Raw genomic sequence first — 20,299 nt, forward strand, 5'->3', positions numbered from 1 at the left:
CAAGAGAAGTTAATCTCCTGGTTAAAGTGTACATTATCATTGTAAAGTTCAGTTCAATTCACTTTTTCTAACTAAAAAGTAAGCGAACAGTATAGGTCATTTACGCCTGCATCGACATTTCATACGATCAAGAAAATTAAAATTAGAAATATAAACCACATTCAATCAAATATCTTTTGAAATCCACATTGCGGAAACATTGCCTCGATACATCAGTCTTGAACTTGAATACTGTTTTTCACAGTGAAATATGTTTCGTACTTTTGTATTTTTTAATGTTTTTGATATGTTGTTTAATGTGGTATGACCGTTTAAATCGTTCAGCATTAAGGGAATAGTGCAACCCGTATCAGTATAATGGCTCGGATGGGGCGGCTTACTTGCCTTCGGAAAGTCGTCTCAGTAACGCAGCACTAGATAAAAGAGCGGTGGAAATCCGTCCTGCAACAAGGAGGCACGAAACATGCACTCTAGCGATTCCTTGGTCGTCATTTGACTGGAAAATTGTTAACTACGAGGTTTAACCCTAAGCACTCACTCACTCACTCACTCTAAGCGTATACACCTCTAACACGTACAGTTTTCTGTCCTTTGACTTCGACACCTTTCTTCGGGGGACTCCCATTCATTCTCTTGGAGACTGAAGGTAAAGGGTTTTCTTTTTCCCGCAGAATGTCAAAAACATACCACAAACGGCGTAATTTCTGTAACGTGTAAATCTAGAAAGAGAAGCACGACCTCATGTCAGTGGGTTTTATAATTCCTTGTGTAAGCAAAACCACTGTCACAATTTATTGAGCAAGGATGAATTTAAAGACGTTGACAAACATGTTTAAATAATCAAGGAAAATTACTCTCACAGCCAAAGAATATATATAAACCTTGCTACGTTCTTTATCTAATTTTTCCCCTTTTTTCGCTAAAGTAAAAACATAGTTTTGCATGTACGCCTTTATCGTGACATCACGTGCGCAACAAAATTAATATACGAAAAAACCAAATAGATTAAAAACAGCTTCATCTTTCGAAATTAGCTTTGCGGAACACTGACTTGGTGTCCAATCTTGTTGCTCTGCATAATATGTTTTCAGTTCGGTGGGGCTAGATCTGTTTTCTTTTCACGTCAATGGAAAAACATCTTTATCCATGTAAATCCACGCAGACAGGTTTTAAGAAAATTCATTAGAAACATGATACAAACACCTGTGGACAGATGTAATCTATATGTGCCGTTACATGCATTCGTCTTGTAAATGTACATTTAAGAACACTTTATATTTCTTATATCGTACATAAAGTAGTCTAAATGAATAACATCGTAACACGTACAGTCTTCTGCCCATCTACTTTGACACCTTTCTTCGGGAGATTCCCACTCTTTCTCTTGGAAACCGAGGGTAAAGTTTTCTGCCTTTCCTGTAGAGTGTTATGAAACAAAATCAGCAATGGCGTCGTCTTTTCAGCATGTATTTCTAGGGATCGACAAGGGATAGCTTTATGTCAATGGGCTCTATGATTCCTCGTGTAAGAAAACCACTATCACAATACATTATAGATACATATATATTTAAAAATAGAGACTGGTAGATTTCAATAGACAAGGAAAATTAATTCCATTCATAGAGTATATAATGATTATAAATATATGCACACAAACATTGCCAAGTTCAGTATTTCATTTCAACCTGTACCGAGATTTAATATGCACAAAAAAAACAAAAATAAGAAAATTAACCTCAATTAAAACGTCATCTCCTGAAATCCACACTGCGGAAACAAAAATTCAATGTAGGTACCAGTATCTAAACTTGAATACAATCACACGTACCGCTGGCTGTCTATCTACGTTTGCACCTGTCTCTGAGAGATTCCCATCCTTTCTCATTGAGGACGAAGATGAAAGCTTCATTCCACCCTGTAGGATGTTTTTAAAAAAACAACAATGGCGTCATTTTTCAAACATACATGTCCAGAGAGAGAAGCACGGCTTAATGACAATGGGCTTTATAATATAGGGTGTAAGCTAAATCGCTTGATAATTTATATCAAATTAAAGACGGAAACTACCAGACTTCAGCGACGAATCGAAATTATTCTCATTTTCTCAGTATATATAAATATTGCCAAGTTCCCTGTATTCCCTCTTCTCTTCCCTAAAAAACATAAAACTAGTTTGGAATTTAAGTCTTTATCGTGAATTCATGTGCAGAAATTAAAAATACGAAGAATTAAACATATTAAATTGAACTTAAAATATTTTTCATTCATTGTGTTCTTTTTTCTGGTAATTCGTCAATTGCTAACCAAGTAACCTAAACAGCATTGTACAAACCAGACGTCTATCTAGAAAAGTTATCAAAAAAAACATAAAACAAACCAATGAGAGCGAGAGGAATTCCCGTACAAGTGTATGAGTTTAATATATACGTTTAAAGCAGTCTAAGCTCAAAATCCTGTCACACTTACATTTTTCTGTCCATCAGCTTTGACACCTTCCTTCGGGAGAGTTCCATTCTTTTTCATGGAGGCTGAAGGAGAAGGTTTTTTTCTCCCCTGTGGAATGTCACAAAACATAACAGCAATGGCGTCATTTTTGTAACATGCATATATCCTAGAATGACAAGCACGGCTTAATACATGTATTAATGTTATCTGTAAGTTCTTGTGTAAGTAAAACCACTATCACAGTTTAGTGTATGATTTATTTATATGAATTATTAACGGACTTCAACTACAAATGAAAAAACAATATATATTTGGTGAGCATAAAAAAATTTGCCACACTTTGAAGCTGAATTGCTCCATTATCCTTTGTTCAAACTCTTTTAAACTTTAGACATTCAAATGGTATAATTTTGTTGGTATACTGACCAATTTTCAAGGTATTTTCAAGGTCATGGCTGGAGTAGTGTGTACATAGGGTTAAAATGAAAACATAGCCTTAAAAACGCACGTTCCGGTGACCCACATTGCATCACCTGTCAGGTGTCATGAGTAGAGCGCGCGCTGCACCTGTGTGACACGCGTCAATCAAGTGTCGTCTGGAAACATTGTCTGGATCTAGCGTCACAGAAACTCTTCTGCCAGATAGGCACAAGTTTTGCTGAATCAAGATGGTTTTCTCTGCGGCGGACAAGGAATTGATCACCTCTTCAAGTAAACCGAGGTAGAACATCATTTTGAAATGTCCGGAACATGCATTTTTGACTATTTTGATTTTGGTCCCATGAACAGAAATCTTAAAGGATGAAATTGAAATTTGGTCTGTATACTTAGGACATAATGGCTTTTGAGTGTGTACATTTTTAGAAGCTGACGTAAGAGGGTATCGGAGATATTGAGTGTCACAGTACGGCCCATTTTTATGCCCACTAAATATACTCTGACATGCTCTATATCCAATATCAGCTTTTCGTATTAAAGGCAAGAATATATATATATATATATATATATATATATATATATATATATATATATATATATATATATATATAACAAATATGCCCATGGCACAGACGAGTATGTACAGGTGAGACTGCATTAGGACTGCCACTAAGGACACAAAGCATGCCGTCGTTCACAGTATATATCATTCGGCACATTTATATTTAACTGTAATATCAAATCAGAAGAGACAGATAACTGATAAATACATGTATTACACAAGTAGTGTAACGCCGAAAAATTTTGACTCAATGGCACTTTATTTTGCCATGATCAGGAGAACATCGTCATGGTCGTGTATTACGTTAAACTAATTAGTCGAACACAAGTTTCTGAAATACACGTTTGATTTACCGGCTTTGTCAGGGAATGGCTGTTACACCCAAAAGATGTGGTCTGTACACCATGTAAGGCTTGGTAATCCGGGGCTGCAGCGTTAGGGGCCATGCTCGTTACTGCGATCACATCAGCATGAGAAGTTGGGCTGGTCACCGGAAAACCATAGTACGATAATTGCTAAGGAGAAAACAGAGACAAACGGGGTTTCATTCATAAATATTTATTCACTTAGTCGCAGCATTCCCACTAGTGACGTGTAGTTTTAAACACCATATTGGCGGAATATAAGTGGTCTGCAGCAAGAATTAGAGTATACGAAACCAGTTAGATAGGTAAATCTAACAAAATGGTACGCAGAATACACAAGATCAGATATAGGTAACCGATGAAAAGATGCAACAACAGCTCATGGCAGATTGAACGCAGATTTAACTTTTCTGCGATTTTCTGTACAGCGGCATCATCAATTTTCTTCCGCTCCTCCGCATTGTATTCCCCCGAGGCCAAAGGTAAAAACTTCCGTTCCTCCTAGAATGTTTTGTAAACAACAGAACAAAATGTATCTTAGGCGCCGTCTTTCTGCACCACTGCTTCAAGGTCATGTCATTTGTCTTCAATCACGCATTTGTGATTTCCAATGTAGTCTTGTAGCAATTTAGTTTCCAGTTTAGAGAAATTTTTCTTGCCCATTACTTTAGAAGCCATTACACTATAATTGGATGTTCAGAGGCTATATAGGGAAAGTAACGACGTAAAAAATGCGCAATTCCATAACACTCAATCTGTCATATATGCGACAAGCTCATCCTTAGGTAAAATACCAATGATATGAGTCAGCAAAGGAATCATCCGATCACTGTTCAGGTTTGCAGATATGGAGTTAAGTTTGAGCTAAGAGATTTGAAACTCAGACTAACACCAGAGAAACGAAGAATACCTTGTTTTCAGATGCCGTACCCATTGTATTCGTTGATTTATTGCTTATAGCCTAGTGCGCGTAATTAGCACCCTCTTCGGGCGTGCCTAGCGCCCCTCTGCTGCCCTCAGCGCCCATCCGCGCCCCTCAGCGCAACTCCGCGCCCGTCCGCGCCCCTTCACCCGCCGCCTTTAAGCCCTTTTCCCATTCACCCGCCCTCGTTCGGCCCATCAGTTTGATCTGAGCCAAACCAAGTTATTTTTTAAACAGAGATCACCGTTTACCTCACCGCTGCCAGCAACTTAATTTGCGGACTGACCGCTGTGGCCTGAAGAAAACTGTACTGTAAAACAATATTTACCCCTTAAAGTAAAAGTTGAAAAATTATTTGCACTGATATATGTTATTTCACATGATAATCTGCACATTAAGAAATGAAACCAAAGAGTTTCATATATCTTTTAATAGTGTGTTATTCAATCCATGTTAAAGCTGCGGTAAAATATTCTACACACGAATATCTATAAATTGTGCAAAATGACGTTCGTAAACCATTTGCAAAATTTATTAAATGCAATTTGTGATATTTTGTGATCACAGGGATAAATATCTGCTCCTAAGTGCTAAGTGTGTATTAGTGGATGTATCGTTTTTCAAAAACGTCCTGTTTCGTACCTCTTTGGCAGTGTTGATAAATATTCTGTTATAAACATATGCTATGTTAAAATATGGGAAATAAAGAGTCACATGACCGATAAACTGTTCTACAATACATGTAATAACCTCACAAATACTGTCTCACGGTTTACCCACGGCGTTTTTGTTTCCTACTGATCTAGTGTCATTTGTGAATGTGAGTTGAGAATCACTGGTCTGGAAAAATATTACTGAATTTCACAACTTAAAAAGGTGCTCAAACGGTGTTCTGAAAAGATGTTTGCTACATGGTGTTGAATAAATATGCTGAAGGTCTCTTGAGCATCGGTTAGTTTTTTGTCGGATTTAACACCTTTTAGCTAGTTTCTAATTGACACCACTTGGGGACAGTATACATGTATCAGTCTTGTAAAATCTGATGAAAGAATAATGCTTCTATTTGCAAATGTAAAATTCTTTCTTGCGATGTATAAAAAAAATAACACATGTGTATGCTCCCAGCTGCTACCAAGGCGCCCTTTCTTCCTTTGCAATAGAACAATAATATAAAATCACTCTCGTATTAATTTTATCTTGACTGTTGCATGGCTTCCTTCAATTGTGAACATTGTTGAGAGTGGAGATAAGCTGTCATCAAGCAAATACTAATTAAACATACATAATCCACCGTTGTTTAGGTTAAAAGCGAAACACACTGAATGAGTAAAGCCAGGTAAGATTTTTTTTCTTGTACTAATACATAAATAGAATCATGGGGCTGAGGTGTATAACCGAAAATGGAGTCCTTCGTTTAATATTACGTTCAAGACTTATGAACCTATAACTTGCATAGGTAAAAGGAATTATTCAGTTTTCTACATTACTGCTTAATGTTTACTTTACAATGAAGGCTTTACAATTGTAACGATTACTGCGATGCTGTTCTAACTATAGCTGTATAACCGTGGCTGAAAGAAATAAACTTTCAACCACGCCACAAAATGCCCTCAAATACGAAGAAGGTTTACAACGTTTCTGTCTTAAACCAACAAATCTGAAGCAAAGACTGTTATCTTGACGTGTTTAGAAACAGATTTATTCTGAAGCAGATGCTAAATCCGTTGTACAGGTGGCTGAGATGCCGTAAAACAGCATGCATTTCTGGTTTTATTTCATTACACCATGTTATCATGTCATAGCCTACACACGCAGTATATAAAGAGCCTAAAGTGTATTAAGCCGCATCTTCATTTTTTCATTATTTTGCTCAAAGGTCGTTTATTAATTTATTATATTTATGCATTTCCAGCCAGGTTACACGATCAAAAAGTCAGAATGTAAGTAACCTTGAACTAGACAGCGGAATCTCATTCCGCCATAATCCCAGGTCATGGCGCGATGTTCACTTTGGACGTTGGTGACATCTGGAGTCAGCAACATATTCTGACATGTTTTTTGGAGACAGGGCTATATATCACCATTCGGTATCTTTACTCTGTACGTGGTTCATTATCACAGGCATTCGAAGATATATATCAAAGATGGAAAAACATCAAAGACTTTTGTTTGTATAAGTCTAGTTTATTGTACGATGCATGGGCCTTCCTTCCACAAAGTGATCGCAGGCTAAGTTGTTTATGCTGCTGAGTAAATTATGAATTATGGATGTGAAAAGGGGTAAGGCAAACAACGAATTTCAAGAGAGGAGAGGTATGTATGTATGCTTGGGATTTTATGTCGTACTGTTTTTTGAAGTCTTGGATCCCAGGTGTCCAGACTTTGGGCGAGGGTGCCCTAACCATTTGACCACAGAAGCGATCCCGGGAAGAGTGCTTAAAAGGTATGACTGGGTGAATCTACATTTAATCTGTTTATATCTCTGTTTGTTGAAGTTTCTTATGTTTTATATAAAACCCGGGGTTTCACCCGGGCTTTGCCCCGGTTTCCACCCACCATAATTCTGCCCGCCGTCGTATAAGTGAAATATTCTTGAGTCCGGCGTAAAACACCATTCAAATAAATCAATAAATTGTAACGATTTTGTGAACATTGAACGTTAGCCTGCGGCAACGGGCAAACCAGCATCCGTAGCTTATTGCCATAAAAGCCGAGAGGCAAGACCTGGATTGAAACAGCAGCTCACGTACCCCTATAGACAAGTACTTTAGTCAGTTGGCCACAATCTTATATTAAACATCCAAACTGTTTGCCAAACTCAAAGGCTATTGTAAATCGGATAAGAATTTTCTCTGAACAGTGGACAAGCAATTTATCAATTATAATTGTTTTACGTTATTTGATAATTGGTCATATTTTCTCCATAGATATCTATAGAGAAAATCTAGACTCAAAAGAAAGCCAGCATTTTGCAGAATTTGTTTTTGTTTCAATGATGTCAATAGCCATTGTCCCTATCACAAACTGTCAAAATTGCTCCAACCGACCATTTATTCGCCCTGTGAATGCAAAACCCTGCAAATAGCCTGAGGAACGGGAAGTGGCTCTGTGGTGGAGTGAATGAGATTAAGATTCATGGGGAAGACGTTTCTTACTTGTTTCTTACTTACACGAGTTAAATACCCGTATAGGACATGGCATTTTAACCTCACACCTCGGTTGGTATTGGTGTTTATGTCGTACGTCTTACTTAACACTTTTTCAGTATAATGACGACGAGCATTCTTTCGTTTTGTGTCTATGATGTCTTTTGCCAGGGCGCGTCCATGCCGCCAAAGTGCTGCCGCCAAGAAAGTGAAGTCATGCTGAAGACACCAGACAGGACACCCCACCTTGCAACATTATACTGACACCGAACCAACCAGTCATGCTTCCTTGCTCTAACCTCTCAGTGCTGAGCGCAAAGCGAGGGAACAAGTACAATCTTAAATAGCATTGGACAGTGTTCAATAGGCCATATTTTAGTGGTTCGTTCGGCAATTACACTATAATTGGATATTCAGAGGCTATATAGGGAAAGTAACGACGTGAAAAATGCGCAATACCATAACACACGATCTGTCATATATCAGGTTTGCAGATATGGACTTAAGTTTGAGCTAAGAGATAAACTCATCATAAGTTAATTCGAACATAAAACGGTTGGTGCAGATAGAATTAAGATTAATCTAATCTCAGCATAAGTAGAGTTTATTCTATCCTGACTTAAACCAAAAGTTAAATCTTTGTTGTTGCATACAGGCCAATATGCTTAATTTCGACACCAAGGACGCATTGTCTCAGGTGACGTCATAATTATTCAAAAAGAAGTTGCATGCTGGACAATGAGAGTAGGGGGTAACTTGTTTTACAATGGCTGCACCAACAAGTGGTTAGAATTTATTTATTTATTGATTACATTGGTGTTTTACGCCGTACTCAAGAATATTTCACTTATACGACGGCGGCCAGCTAAGAAAATAATTTTGCAATTAAGCAAATATGGACTGAGTGTTGAGGATCTCTGGCACTCTTTGTCATGGTTGCATCTGATTCCCCTTAACTCGGCGCTACGGGAATATAAGTATTCATGTTTACTACAAATAGCGATGGAATACCTATTTTAGTCTTCGAACAGGAAACTGTTCTCTAGGAGTTTGAAATTTCAGTTCGATGTCAGGAAAATCGACTGTCTTCCCTGCATAATTGTAAACTGGTGAGTGCTTCGCTGTTACACAATGCAAGCATTATTTGCATTTTATCTTTTTTATCTTTTACATGTACAGTTTCCTGCGGAACTGGTAATGGAGGCTGTTTTTGAAGTTGGCCTTGCGATTATTTACTTCCTTTTCCTACCATGTGTGACAAAGTATGCCGGACAAAACTCGCGTGAATACAAACAGAAACGCTTATAGAATCCACGCATCCTGAATATACATGCTTACGGTTATGATGTCACGTACCTTATTCTGCATGTTGATATTGACCCTGTTCTCCAACAGAGGACGAACAAACGGCACAAAATTGTCTGGCGCGGCCACGTGCGAAGGTGTAAATCCTTCCTGTATCAAAGAAAAATAATTTATAACACCTCAGAAACTAACTGTACAACGTCTGCAGGATTTCCTCAACGAACAAAACAGGCCACAGCCATGTAAATGAAATATTCTTAAATTTGAATCAAAGATAAAAACAATAATGAACGTTGATTGTTGTCAATGGTTCCTGGGTCCACGCTGTAAGTGTACATACGACAAGCCCATCCTTAGGTTAAATACCAATGACATACGTCAACAAAGGAATCATCCGATCACTGTTCAGGTTTCCAGATATGGAGTTAAGTTTGAACTCAGAGATTTGAAACTCAGACTAACACCAGACAAACGAAGAATACCTTGTTTTCAGATGCCGTACCCATTGTATTCGTTGATTTATTGCGTATAGCCTAGTGCGCGTAATAAGCAAGACGTTGTTGGGAATTTGTTTGGTGTTGGCTTTTTCTACGGTGGTGAAGTTCCCATGTTAGAGGAAATCTGTAATTTTTATTGTTTTTATTCTAACTGTAAAATATTAGCACCCTCTTTGGGCGTGCCTAGCGCCCCTCTGCTGCCCTCAACGCCCGTCCACGCCCCTCAGCGCAACTCCGCGCCCGTCCGCGCCCCTTCACCCGCCGCCTTTAAGCCCTTTTCCCATTCACCCGCCCTCGTTCGGCCCATCAGTTCGATCTAAGCCAAACCAAGTTATTTTTTAAACAGAGATCACCATTTACCTCACCACTGCAAGCAATTTAATTTGCGGACTGACCGCTGTGGCCTGAAGAAAACTGTACTTTAAAACAATTTTTACCCCTTAAAATAAGAGTTGAAAAATTATTTGCACTGATATATGTTATTTCACATGATAATCTGCACATTAAGAACGAAACCAAAGGGTTTCATGTATCTTTTAATAGTGTGTTATTAAATCCATGTTAAAGCTGCGGAAAAATATTGTACACACGAATATCTATTAATTGCGCAAAATGACGTTCGTAAACCATTTGCAAAATTTATTAAATGCAATTTGTGATATTTCGTGATCACAGGGATAAATATCTGCTCCTAAGTGCTAAGTGTGTATTAGTGGATGTATCGTTTTTCAAAAACGTCCTGTTTCGTACATCTTTGGCAGTGTTGTTAAATATTCTGTTATAAACATATGCTATGTTAAACTATGGGAAATAAAGAGTCACATGACCGATAAACTGTTCTACAATACATGTAATAACCTCACAAATACTGTCTCACGGTTTACCCACGGCGTTTTTGTTTCCTACTGATCTAGTGTCATTTGTGAATGTGAGTTGAGAATCACTAGTCTGCAAAAATATTACTGAATTTCACAGCTTAAAAGGGTGCTCAAACGGTGTTCTAAAAAGATGCTGGCTACATGGTGTTGAATAAATATGCTGAGGGTCTCTTTTGAGCATCGGTTAGTTTTTTGCCGGATTTAACACCTTTTAGCTAGTTTCTAATTGACACCACTTGGGGACAGTATACATGTATCAGTCTTGTAAAATCTGATGAAAGAATAATGCTTCTATTTGCAAATGTAAAATTCTTTCTTATGATGTAAAAAAAAAGCACATGTGTATGCTCCCAGCTGCTACCAAGGCGCCCTTCCTTCCTTTGCAATAGAACAATAATATAAAATCACTCTCGTATTAATTTTATCTTGACTGTTGCATGGCTTCCTTCAATTGTGAACATTGTTGAGAGTGGAGATAAGCTGTCATCAAGCAAATACTAATTAAACATACATAATCCACCGTTGTTTAGGTCAAAAACGAAAAACACTGAAGGAGTAAAGCCAGGTAAGATTTTTTTTCTTACTTGTAGTAATACATAAATAGAATCATGGGGCTGAGGTGTATAACCGAAAATTGAGTCCTTCGTTTAATCTTACGTTCAAGATTTATGAACCTATAACTTGCATAGGTAAAAGGAATTATTCAGTTTTCTACATTACTGCTTAATGTTTACTTTACAATGCAGGCTTTACAATTGTAACGATTACTGCGATGCTGTTCTAACTATAGCTGTATAACCGTGGCTGAAAGAAATAAACTTTCAACCACGCCACAAAATGCCCTCAAATACGAAGAAGGTTTACAACGTTTCTGTCTTAACAAACCAACAAATCTGAAGCAAAGACTGTTATCTTGACGTGTTTAGAAACAGATTTATTCTGAAGCAGATGCTAAACCCGTTGTACAGGTGGCTGAGAAGCCGTAAAACAGCATGCATTTCTGGTTTTATTTCATTACACCATGTTATCATGTCATAGCCTACACACGCAGTATATAAAGAGCCTAAAGTGTATTAAGCCGCATCTTCATTTTTTCATCATTTTGCTCAAAGGTCGTTTATTAATTTATTATATTTATGCATTTCCAGCCAGGTTACACGATCACAAAGTCAGAGTGTAAGTAACCTTGAACTAGACAGCGGAATCTCATTCCGCCATAATCCCAGGTCATGGCGCGATGTTCACTTTGGACGTTGGTGACATCTGGAGTCAGCAACATATTCTGACATGTTTTTTGGAGACAGGGCTATATATCACCGTGCGGTATCTTTACTCTGTACGCGGTTCATTATCACAGGCATTCGAAGATATATATCAAAGATGGAGAAACATCAAAGACTTTTGTTTGTATAAGTCTAGATTATTGTGCGATGCATGGGCCTTCCGTCCACAAAGTGATCGCAGGCTAAGTTGTTCATGCTGCTGAGTAAATTATGAATTATGGATGTGAAAAGGGGTAAGGCAAACAACGAATTTCAAGAGAGGAGAGGTATGTATGTATGCTTGGGATTTTATGTCGTACTTTTTTTTTGAAGTCTTGGATCCCAGGTGTCCAGACTTTGGGGCGGGTGCCCTAACCATTTGACCACAGAAGCGATCCCGGGAAGAGTGCTTAAAAGGTATGACTGGGTGAATCTACATTTAATCTGTTTATATCTCTGTTTGTTGAAGTTTCTTATGTTTTATATAAAACCCGGGGTTTCACCCGGGCTTTGCCCCGGTTTCCACCCACCATAATTCTGCCCGCCGTCGTGTAAGTGAAATATTCTTGAGTCCGGCGTAAAACACCATTCAAATAAATCAATAAATTGTAACGATTTTGTGAACATTGAACGTTAGCCTGCGGTAACGGGCAAACCAGCATCCGTAGCTTATTGCCATAAAAGCCGAGAGGCAAGACCTGGATTGAAACAGCAGCTCACGTACCCCTATAGACAAGTACTTTAGTCAGTTGGCCACAATCTTATATTAAACATCCAAACTGTTTGCCAAACTCAAAGGCTATTGTAAATCGGATAAGAATTTTCTCTGAACAGTGGACAAGCAATTTATCACTTATAATTGTTTTACGTTATTTGATAATTGGTCATATTTTCTCCATAGATATCTATAGAGAAAATCTAGACTCAAAAGAAAGCCAGCATTTTGCAGAATTTGTTTTTGTTTCAATGATGTCAATAGCCATTGTCCCTATCACAAACTGTCAAAATTGCTCCAACCGACCATTTATTCGCCCTGTGAATGCAAAACCCTGCAAATAGCCTGAAGAACGGGAAGTGGCTCTGTGGTGGAGTGAATGAGATCAAGATTCATGGGGAAGACGTGTCTTACTTGTTTCTTACTTACACGAGTTAAATACCCGTATAGGACATGGCATTTTCCCCTCACACCTCGGTTGGTATTGGTGTTTATGTCGTACGTCTTACTTAACACTTTTTCAGTATAATGACGACGAGCATTCTTTCGTTTTGTGTACATGATGTCTATGATGTCTTTTGCCAGGGCGCGTCCATGCCGCCAAAGTGGTGCCGCCAAGAAAGTGAAGTCATGCTGAAGACACCAGACAGGACACCCCACCTTGTGACATTATACTGACACCGAACCAACCAGTCATGTTTCCTTGCTCTAACCTCTCAGTGCTGAGCGCAAAGCGAGGGAACAAGTACAATCTTAAATAGCATTGGACAGTGTTCAATAGGCCATATTTTAGTGGTTCGTTCGGCAATTACACTATAATTGGATATTCAGAGGCTATATAGGGAAAGTAACGACGTGAAAAATGCGCAATACCATAACACACGATCTGTCATATATCAGGTTTGCAGATATGGACTTAAGTTTGAGCTAAGAGATAAACTCATCATAAGTTAATTTGAACATAAAACGGTTGGTGCAGATAGAATTAAGATTAATCTAATCTCAGCATAAGTAGAGTTTATTCTATCCTGACTTAAACCAAAAGTTAAATCTTTGTTGTTGCATACAGGCCAATATGCTTAATTTCGACACCAAGGACGCATTGTCTCAGGTGACGTCATAATTATTCAAAAAGAAGTTGCATGCTGGACAATGAGAGTAGGGGGTAACTTGTTTTACAATGGCTGCACCAACAAGTGGTTAGAATTTATTTATTTATTGATTAAATTGGTGTTTTACGCCGTACTCAAGAATATTTCACTTATACGACGGCGGCCAGCTAAGAAAATAATTTTGCAATTAAGCAAATATGGACAGAGTGTTGAGGATCTCTGGCACTCTTTGTCATGGTTGCATCTGATTCCCCTTAACTCGGCGCTACGGGAATATAAGTATTCATGTTTACTACAAATAGCGATGGAATACCTATTTTAGTCTTCGAACAGGAAACTGTTCTCTAGGAGTTTGAAATTTCAGTTCGATGTCAGGAAAATCGACTGTCTTCCCTGCATAATTGTAAACTGGTGAGTGCTTCGCTGTTACACAATGCAAGCATTATTTGCATTTTATCTTTTTTATCTTTTACATGTACAGTTTCCTGCGGAACTGGTAATGGAGGCTGTTTTTGAAGTTGGCCTTGCGATTATTTACTTCCTTTTCCCACCATGTGTGACAAAGTATGCCGGACAAAACTCGCGTGAATACAAACAGAAACGCTGATAGAATCCACGCATCCTGAATATACATGCTTACGGTTATGATGTCACGTACCTTATTCTGTATCTTGATATTGACCCTGTTCTCCAACAGAGGACGAACAAACGGCACAAAATTGTGTGGCGCGGCCACGTGCAAAGGTGTAAATCCTTCCTGTAACACAGAAAAATAATTTATAACACCTCAGAAACTAAATGTACAACGTCTGCCGGATTTCCTCAATGAACAAAACAGGCCACAGCCATGTAAATGAAATATTCTTAAATTTGAATCAAAGATAAAAACAATAATGAACATTGATTGTCAACAATGGTTCCTGGGTCCACGCTGTAAGCGTACATACGACAAGCCCATCCTTAGGTTAAATACCAATGACATAAGTTAGCAAAGGAATCATCCGATCACTGTTCAGGTTTGCAGATATGGAGTTAAATTTGAGCTAAGAGATTTGAAACTCTGACTAACACCAGAGAAACGAAGGATACCTTGTTTTCAGATGCCGTACCCATTGTATTCGTTGATTTATTGCTTATAGCCTAGTGCGCGTAATAAGCAAGACGTTGTTGGGAATTTGTTTGGTGTTGGCTTGCTCTACGGTGGTGAAGTTCCCATGTTGGAGGAAATCTGTGATTTTTATTGTTTTTATTCTAACTGTAAAATATTAGCACCCTCTTCGGGCGTGCCACGCCCCCCTCTGCTGCCCTCCAAGCCCCTTCACCCGCCGCCTCTAAGCCCTTTTCCCATTCACCCGCCCTCGTTCGGCCCATCAGTTTGATCTGAGCCAAACCAAGTTACTTTTTTAAAGAGAGATCACCATTTACCTCACCGCTACCAGTAACTTAATTTGCGGACTGACCGCTGTGGCCTGAAGAAAACTTTACTTTAAAACAATTTTTACTCGTTAAAGTAAAAGTTGAAAAATTATTTGCACTGATATCATGTTATTTCACATGATAATCTGCACATTAAGAAATGAAACTAAAAGGTTTCATGTATCTTTTAATAGTGTGTTATTAAATCCATGTTACAGCTGCGGAAAAATATTGTACACACGAATATCTGTAAATTGTGCAAAATGACGTTCGTAAACCATTTGCAAAATTTATTAAATGCAATTTGTGATATTTCGTGATCACAGGGATAAATATCTGCTCCTAAGTGTTAAGTGTGTATAAGTGGGTGTATCGTTTTTCAAAAATGTCCTGTTTCGTACCTCTTTGGCAGTGTTGATAAATATTCTGCTATAAACATATGCTATGTTCAAATATGGGAAATAAAGAGTCACATGACCGATAAACTGTTCTACAATACATGTAATAACCTCACAAATACTATCTCACGGTTTACCCACGGCGTTTTTGTTTCCTACCGATCTAGTGTCATTTGTGAATGTGAGTTGAGAATCACTAGTCTGGAAAAATATTACTGAATTTCACAACGTAAAAAGGTGCTCAAACGGTGTTCTGAAAAGATGTTGGCTACATGGTGGTGAATAAATATGTTGAAGGTCTCTTTTGAGCATCGGTTAGTTTTTTGTCGAATTTAACACCTTTTAGCTTGTTTCTAATTGACACCACTTGGGGACAGTAGGCCTATGCGTGTATCAGTCTTGTAAAATCTGATGAAAGGATAATTCTTCTATTTGCAAATGTAAAAACTCTTTCTTATGATGTAAAAAAAAAAACACATGTGTATGCTCCCAGCTGCTACCAAGGCGCCCTTCCTTCCTTTGCAATAGAACAATAATATAAAATCACTCTCGTATTAATTTTATCTTGACTGTTGCATGGCTTCCTTCAATTGTGAACATTGTTGAGAGTGGAGATAAGCTGTCATCAAGCAAATACTAATTAAATATACATAATCCACCCTTGTTTAGGTTAAAAGCGAAACACACTGAATGAGTAAAGCCAGGTAAGATTTTTTTTCTTACTTGTACTGATACATAAATAGAATCATGGGGCTGAGGTGTATAACCGAAAATGGAGTCCTTCGTTTAATATTACGTTCAAGACTTATGAACCTATAACTTGCATAGGTAAAAGGAATTATTCAGTTTTCTACATTACTGCTCAATGTTTACTTTACAATGCAGGCTTTACAATTGTAACGATTACAGCCATGCTGTTCTAACTATATAGAGATTATCATCAGACTGCGCTGATCACACTGCGCTCGAGCTCTCCGCGGTTGCGTCGCCGTATCGACCGAACCCGCAGGGTGAGGTCGATACAGCGATGCAACGGCAGAGAACGAGAGCAGATGCGACGATGCAGATCTGCACAGTGTAATGATAATCCATTTAGCATATACCTTCTATTGACACTACTTTGGGGGGCATAAACTCCAGATATTTCTTCAGACTATTTTGCTTAGCGCATAGTGTCTGGCAGTGCACAGGCCGCCATGACGCTCACAAACTATTACGCGCACATGGATTTCGTTCTAAATATAGCATATTTCAAAATAGTTGACCACCGCAGAAGACACAAACAGTGGTTTAAAAAAATAATAAACACAGAAAATAAAATAAAACAAAGACTCGAAAAACCGTGGAAATATTATTTATACAACATGAAGTAAGTATAGCTGGCTTTTCAAAACACAGATGCTATCTGATTGCAAGAACTGTAACGTTTATATAAACGTCATCTCAAACAAAGTGGCATTTTGAAACTCAGTATAGCAGCTGTAAAGCGCGCTAAAAAAAATCAGGTCAACCACCAGTTTTAGAAGTGAAGAAGTGATTTAATTACACGTGGATGACTGAAAGTTCTTTAAATTTGCTGAAGTCTTTGTGAGTTCTTGAAAGAGTTTGTCAACAAAGTTAATGGGCAGCTGATCCGTGGCAGAAATTGTGGTGGAAAGTGCAATTTGAGAAGGATGCACCCTGGAAAATACCGGTAGTTGTACATGTTCTAGTGGCATGGTTTACATTGTGTGTGAAATTCTCTAAAACGAATTGATCATTCTGTACTGTAGAAGATGATGTGACAGCGGCATCAATTTCTGTGGATGTTCTGGGTTGGGGAGGAAGAGTTGCGCTCGCAGCGGAAGGCTGTGTGACTGGTGCATTTGAAATGATGTGGCTCATCTTTTCTAGCATACCATGAGAAAAAAAAAAGAGCGTAATTATTTCTACTTGCAACATTTTTGTGGCCAGTGGGTTGCATAATAGTCGTGGGAGCTATGCCAGCATGAAGAAGATGGTTACATGTTGTTTTGCGGACATTGTGGTTCGTCAAACGGCCAGGTAAGTTCGATCGTTTTGCAATGGTTTTCATAATTGATTTTTAGGGTGTGCTCTCCCATTGGTTGGTATTTGTACCATACATTACTGCAAGCTTTTCTTTTGTAATTGATGCCGAGGTAAAATGGATTGTCGGCTGTTCACATTTTTGGTGGCCTGTGGTCCTTGTAGACTTTGTACGCCTCTGCCAGGCAGTCATATAGTTTGACATTGACAGCTATCAGCGTTGCGGAATGTAATTTGACGCCAAAAAATCACCTAGCAGACGACACAATAAAATGACGAAAATATTTGATTATAACCTTTTTGCCCATTATGTTGGCACGTAGACAGTGTAGAAAAACTTTTATTAGTTTTTCTGGGTCTTAATTTTAGGGAGAATAAATCGCATGTTCGTGTAAGTAGGTCAGCACTGCATGGAAATCCCCGTCAAGGACCGCAGGGCTTTCCCAGCGAAAGGTCTCTCGGTGCGAGTATGGTGATACGAGAAAATATCAGGGGGCTCTGTATCAGGCGGGTAACACGCATAGGTATATGATGAAGCTATATAACCGTGGCAGGAAGAAATAAACTTTCAACAACGCCACAAAATGCCCTCAAGTACGAAGAAGGTTTACAACGTTTCTGTCTTAACAAACCAACAAATCTGAAGCAAAGACTGTTATCTTGACGTGTTTAGAAACAGATTTATTCTGAAGCAGATGCTAAACCCGTTGTACAGGTGGCTGAGAAGCCGTAAAACAGCATGCATTTCTGGTTTTATTTCATTACACCATGTTATCATGTCATAGCCTACACACGCAGTATATAAAGAGCCTAAAGTGTATTAAGGCGCATCTTCATTTTTTCATCATTTTGCTCAAAGGTCGTTTATTAATTTATTATATTTATGCATTTCCAGCCAGGTTACACAATCAAAAAGTCAGAATGTAAGTAACCTTGAACTAGACCGCGGAATCTCATTCCGCCATAATCCCAGGTCATGGCGCGATGTTCACTTTGGACGTTGGTGACATCTGGAGTCAGCAACATATTCTGACATGTTTTTTGGAGACAGGGCTATATATCACCATTCGGTATCTTTACTCTGTACGCGGTTCATTATCACAGGCATTCGAAGATATATATCAAAGATAGAGAAATATCAAAGATTTTTGTTTGTATAAGTCTAGTTTATTGTGCGATGCAGGGGCCTTTCTTGCACAAAGCGATTGCGGGCTGAGTGAATTATGAATTATGGATGTGAAAAGGGGTAAGGCAAACAACGACTTTCAAGAGAGGAGAGGAATGTATGTACGCTTGGGGTTTTATGTCGTACTTAACAATTTTTCAGCGACATGACGGCAAGAAATAAGTAGGTCACATGTGATTACACACACTTTGCCTTCTTGCAGAAGGGCAAATATACATCCCGCCAAAGTGCTGCTGCCACTGAAGTATCATGCCGAAGACGCTAGACGTGACACCCCTCCCAGTCACATTATACTAACACCATGCCAACCAATTTAGATTCCTTACTCTAACGTCCCAGTACAGGCCGCGAATCGAGACAGCAGCAAGTACAATTTTTGAAGCCTTGGATCCCAGGTGTCCAGACTTTGGGGCGGGTGCCCTAACCATTTGACCACAGAAGCGATCCCGGGAATAGTGCATAAAAGGTATGACTGGTTGAATCTACATTTCATCTGTTTATATCTCTGTTTGTTGAAGTTTCTTATGTTTTATATAAAACCCGGGGTTTCACCCGGGCTTTGCCCATCAATTAACATCAATCAATTAACACCGAAAACACCGAAAGACGTTGTTTCTAAAGTACACTGTATTTGTATGCCTTGGAAGCCACACTAATATACAGGCCATATATTTAGGATGTTTAGTGTGAAGGGGTTTGTTCAAACCAGAGTAGAGTCCGGGAAGGTAAAACCACAGAAAATGCATGAACGTTAGAGACTGATGTTATAAACGGTTACAAGTAAATATCATCGAATTAACCACAGTGCACAATTATCCTCATGTAAAGAAAAACAATTATAATATAGATATTTCTTTTAACCGTGTCCCTAAACCTCGTTCATACCTTGTCAAGCATCCCTTTTCTTTTCTCCAGCCTCACTATGAAGATGTGTTCATACACACCCGTTCTGTCTCAGGTAGATGTCGGGATGGTCACTTCCGGTGTTACAACGTCACCTTCGTCAGATCTCACAAAGCTCCGTTATAATTAAAAATCTGTAATATAAAACATATATGGTGTTCAAATCCAATTTTTCACTAGAGTTTAATGTCAGCAAAAAATAATGGCGTTTGTTCGGTACAACCTCACTTCAGATAATGGTGGAGACTGGTCTCGTGAAATGCTAGACCATTCGTATAATATAGTTTGGTGTTTAATTGTGTGATTAAATCTTTGCACGTTTGGACCAAAAGGTGGTGCAGACATCGCACTATCATGTTGTTTTTTGTTTTGTTTTTTTGTGTTGGTAACTGTTAGACACAGGACCCAACTTCGAAAAGAAGAACAGGACATCTCCTGTTGGCCTGCAAACATTTTGAGGTGCATAAAGATAGCGGAATCACAGCTAACAAGCTCAGAACAATTGATCAAGAATGGCTGAAGACAGTCGTTTAAACATTTGCACTATGTAGCCTGGCACAAAACATATACTTGAATAAGTACTTGGGTACTATCAGCTGTCACATCCACTTGACAGGCTGGTGAGGGAACCAGGAGATAGTGGTCACTTTGTGCCTCCTATCTGGTAGCCTAATGACACTCTTAGTCATTCCCATAACGACAT

The 20,299-nt window shown here is 38.6% G+C and overlaps 1 protein-coding gene across 1 annotated transcript; it reads right to left on the reverse strand.

The window, feature by feature from the left end:
• Positions 1-875: 875 nt before the first annotated feature.
• On the reverse strand, positions 876-19,755 carry LOC135463083 (uncharacterized). The gene is made up of 6 exons (XM_064740403.1): positions 19,579-19,755; positions 9,235-9,333; positions 3,799-3,960; positions 2,467-2,553; positions 1,829-1,915; positions 876-1,416 (listed from the first exon to the last, which is right to left on the reverse strand). The coding sequence occupies exons 1-6, from the start codon at positions 19,588-19,590 to the stop codon at positions 1,303-1,305; spliced, it is 561 nt and encodes a 186-aa protein (XP_064596473.1). The 5' UTR covers positions 19,591-19,755; the 3' UTR covers positions 876-1,302.
• Between the last annotated feature and the right edge of the window lie 544 nt (positions 19,756-20,299).

Source organism: Liolophura sinensis, chromosome 2, assembly GCF_032854445.1.
Source record: "Liolophura sinensis isolate JHLJ2023 chromosome 2, CUHK_Ljap_v2, whole genome shotgun sequence".
NCBI lineage: Eukaryota > Metazoa > Mollusca > Polyplacophora > Chitonida > Chitonidae > Liolophura > Liolophura sinensis.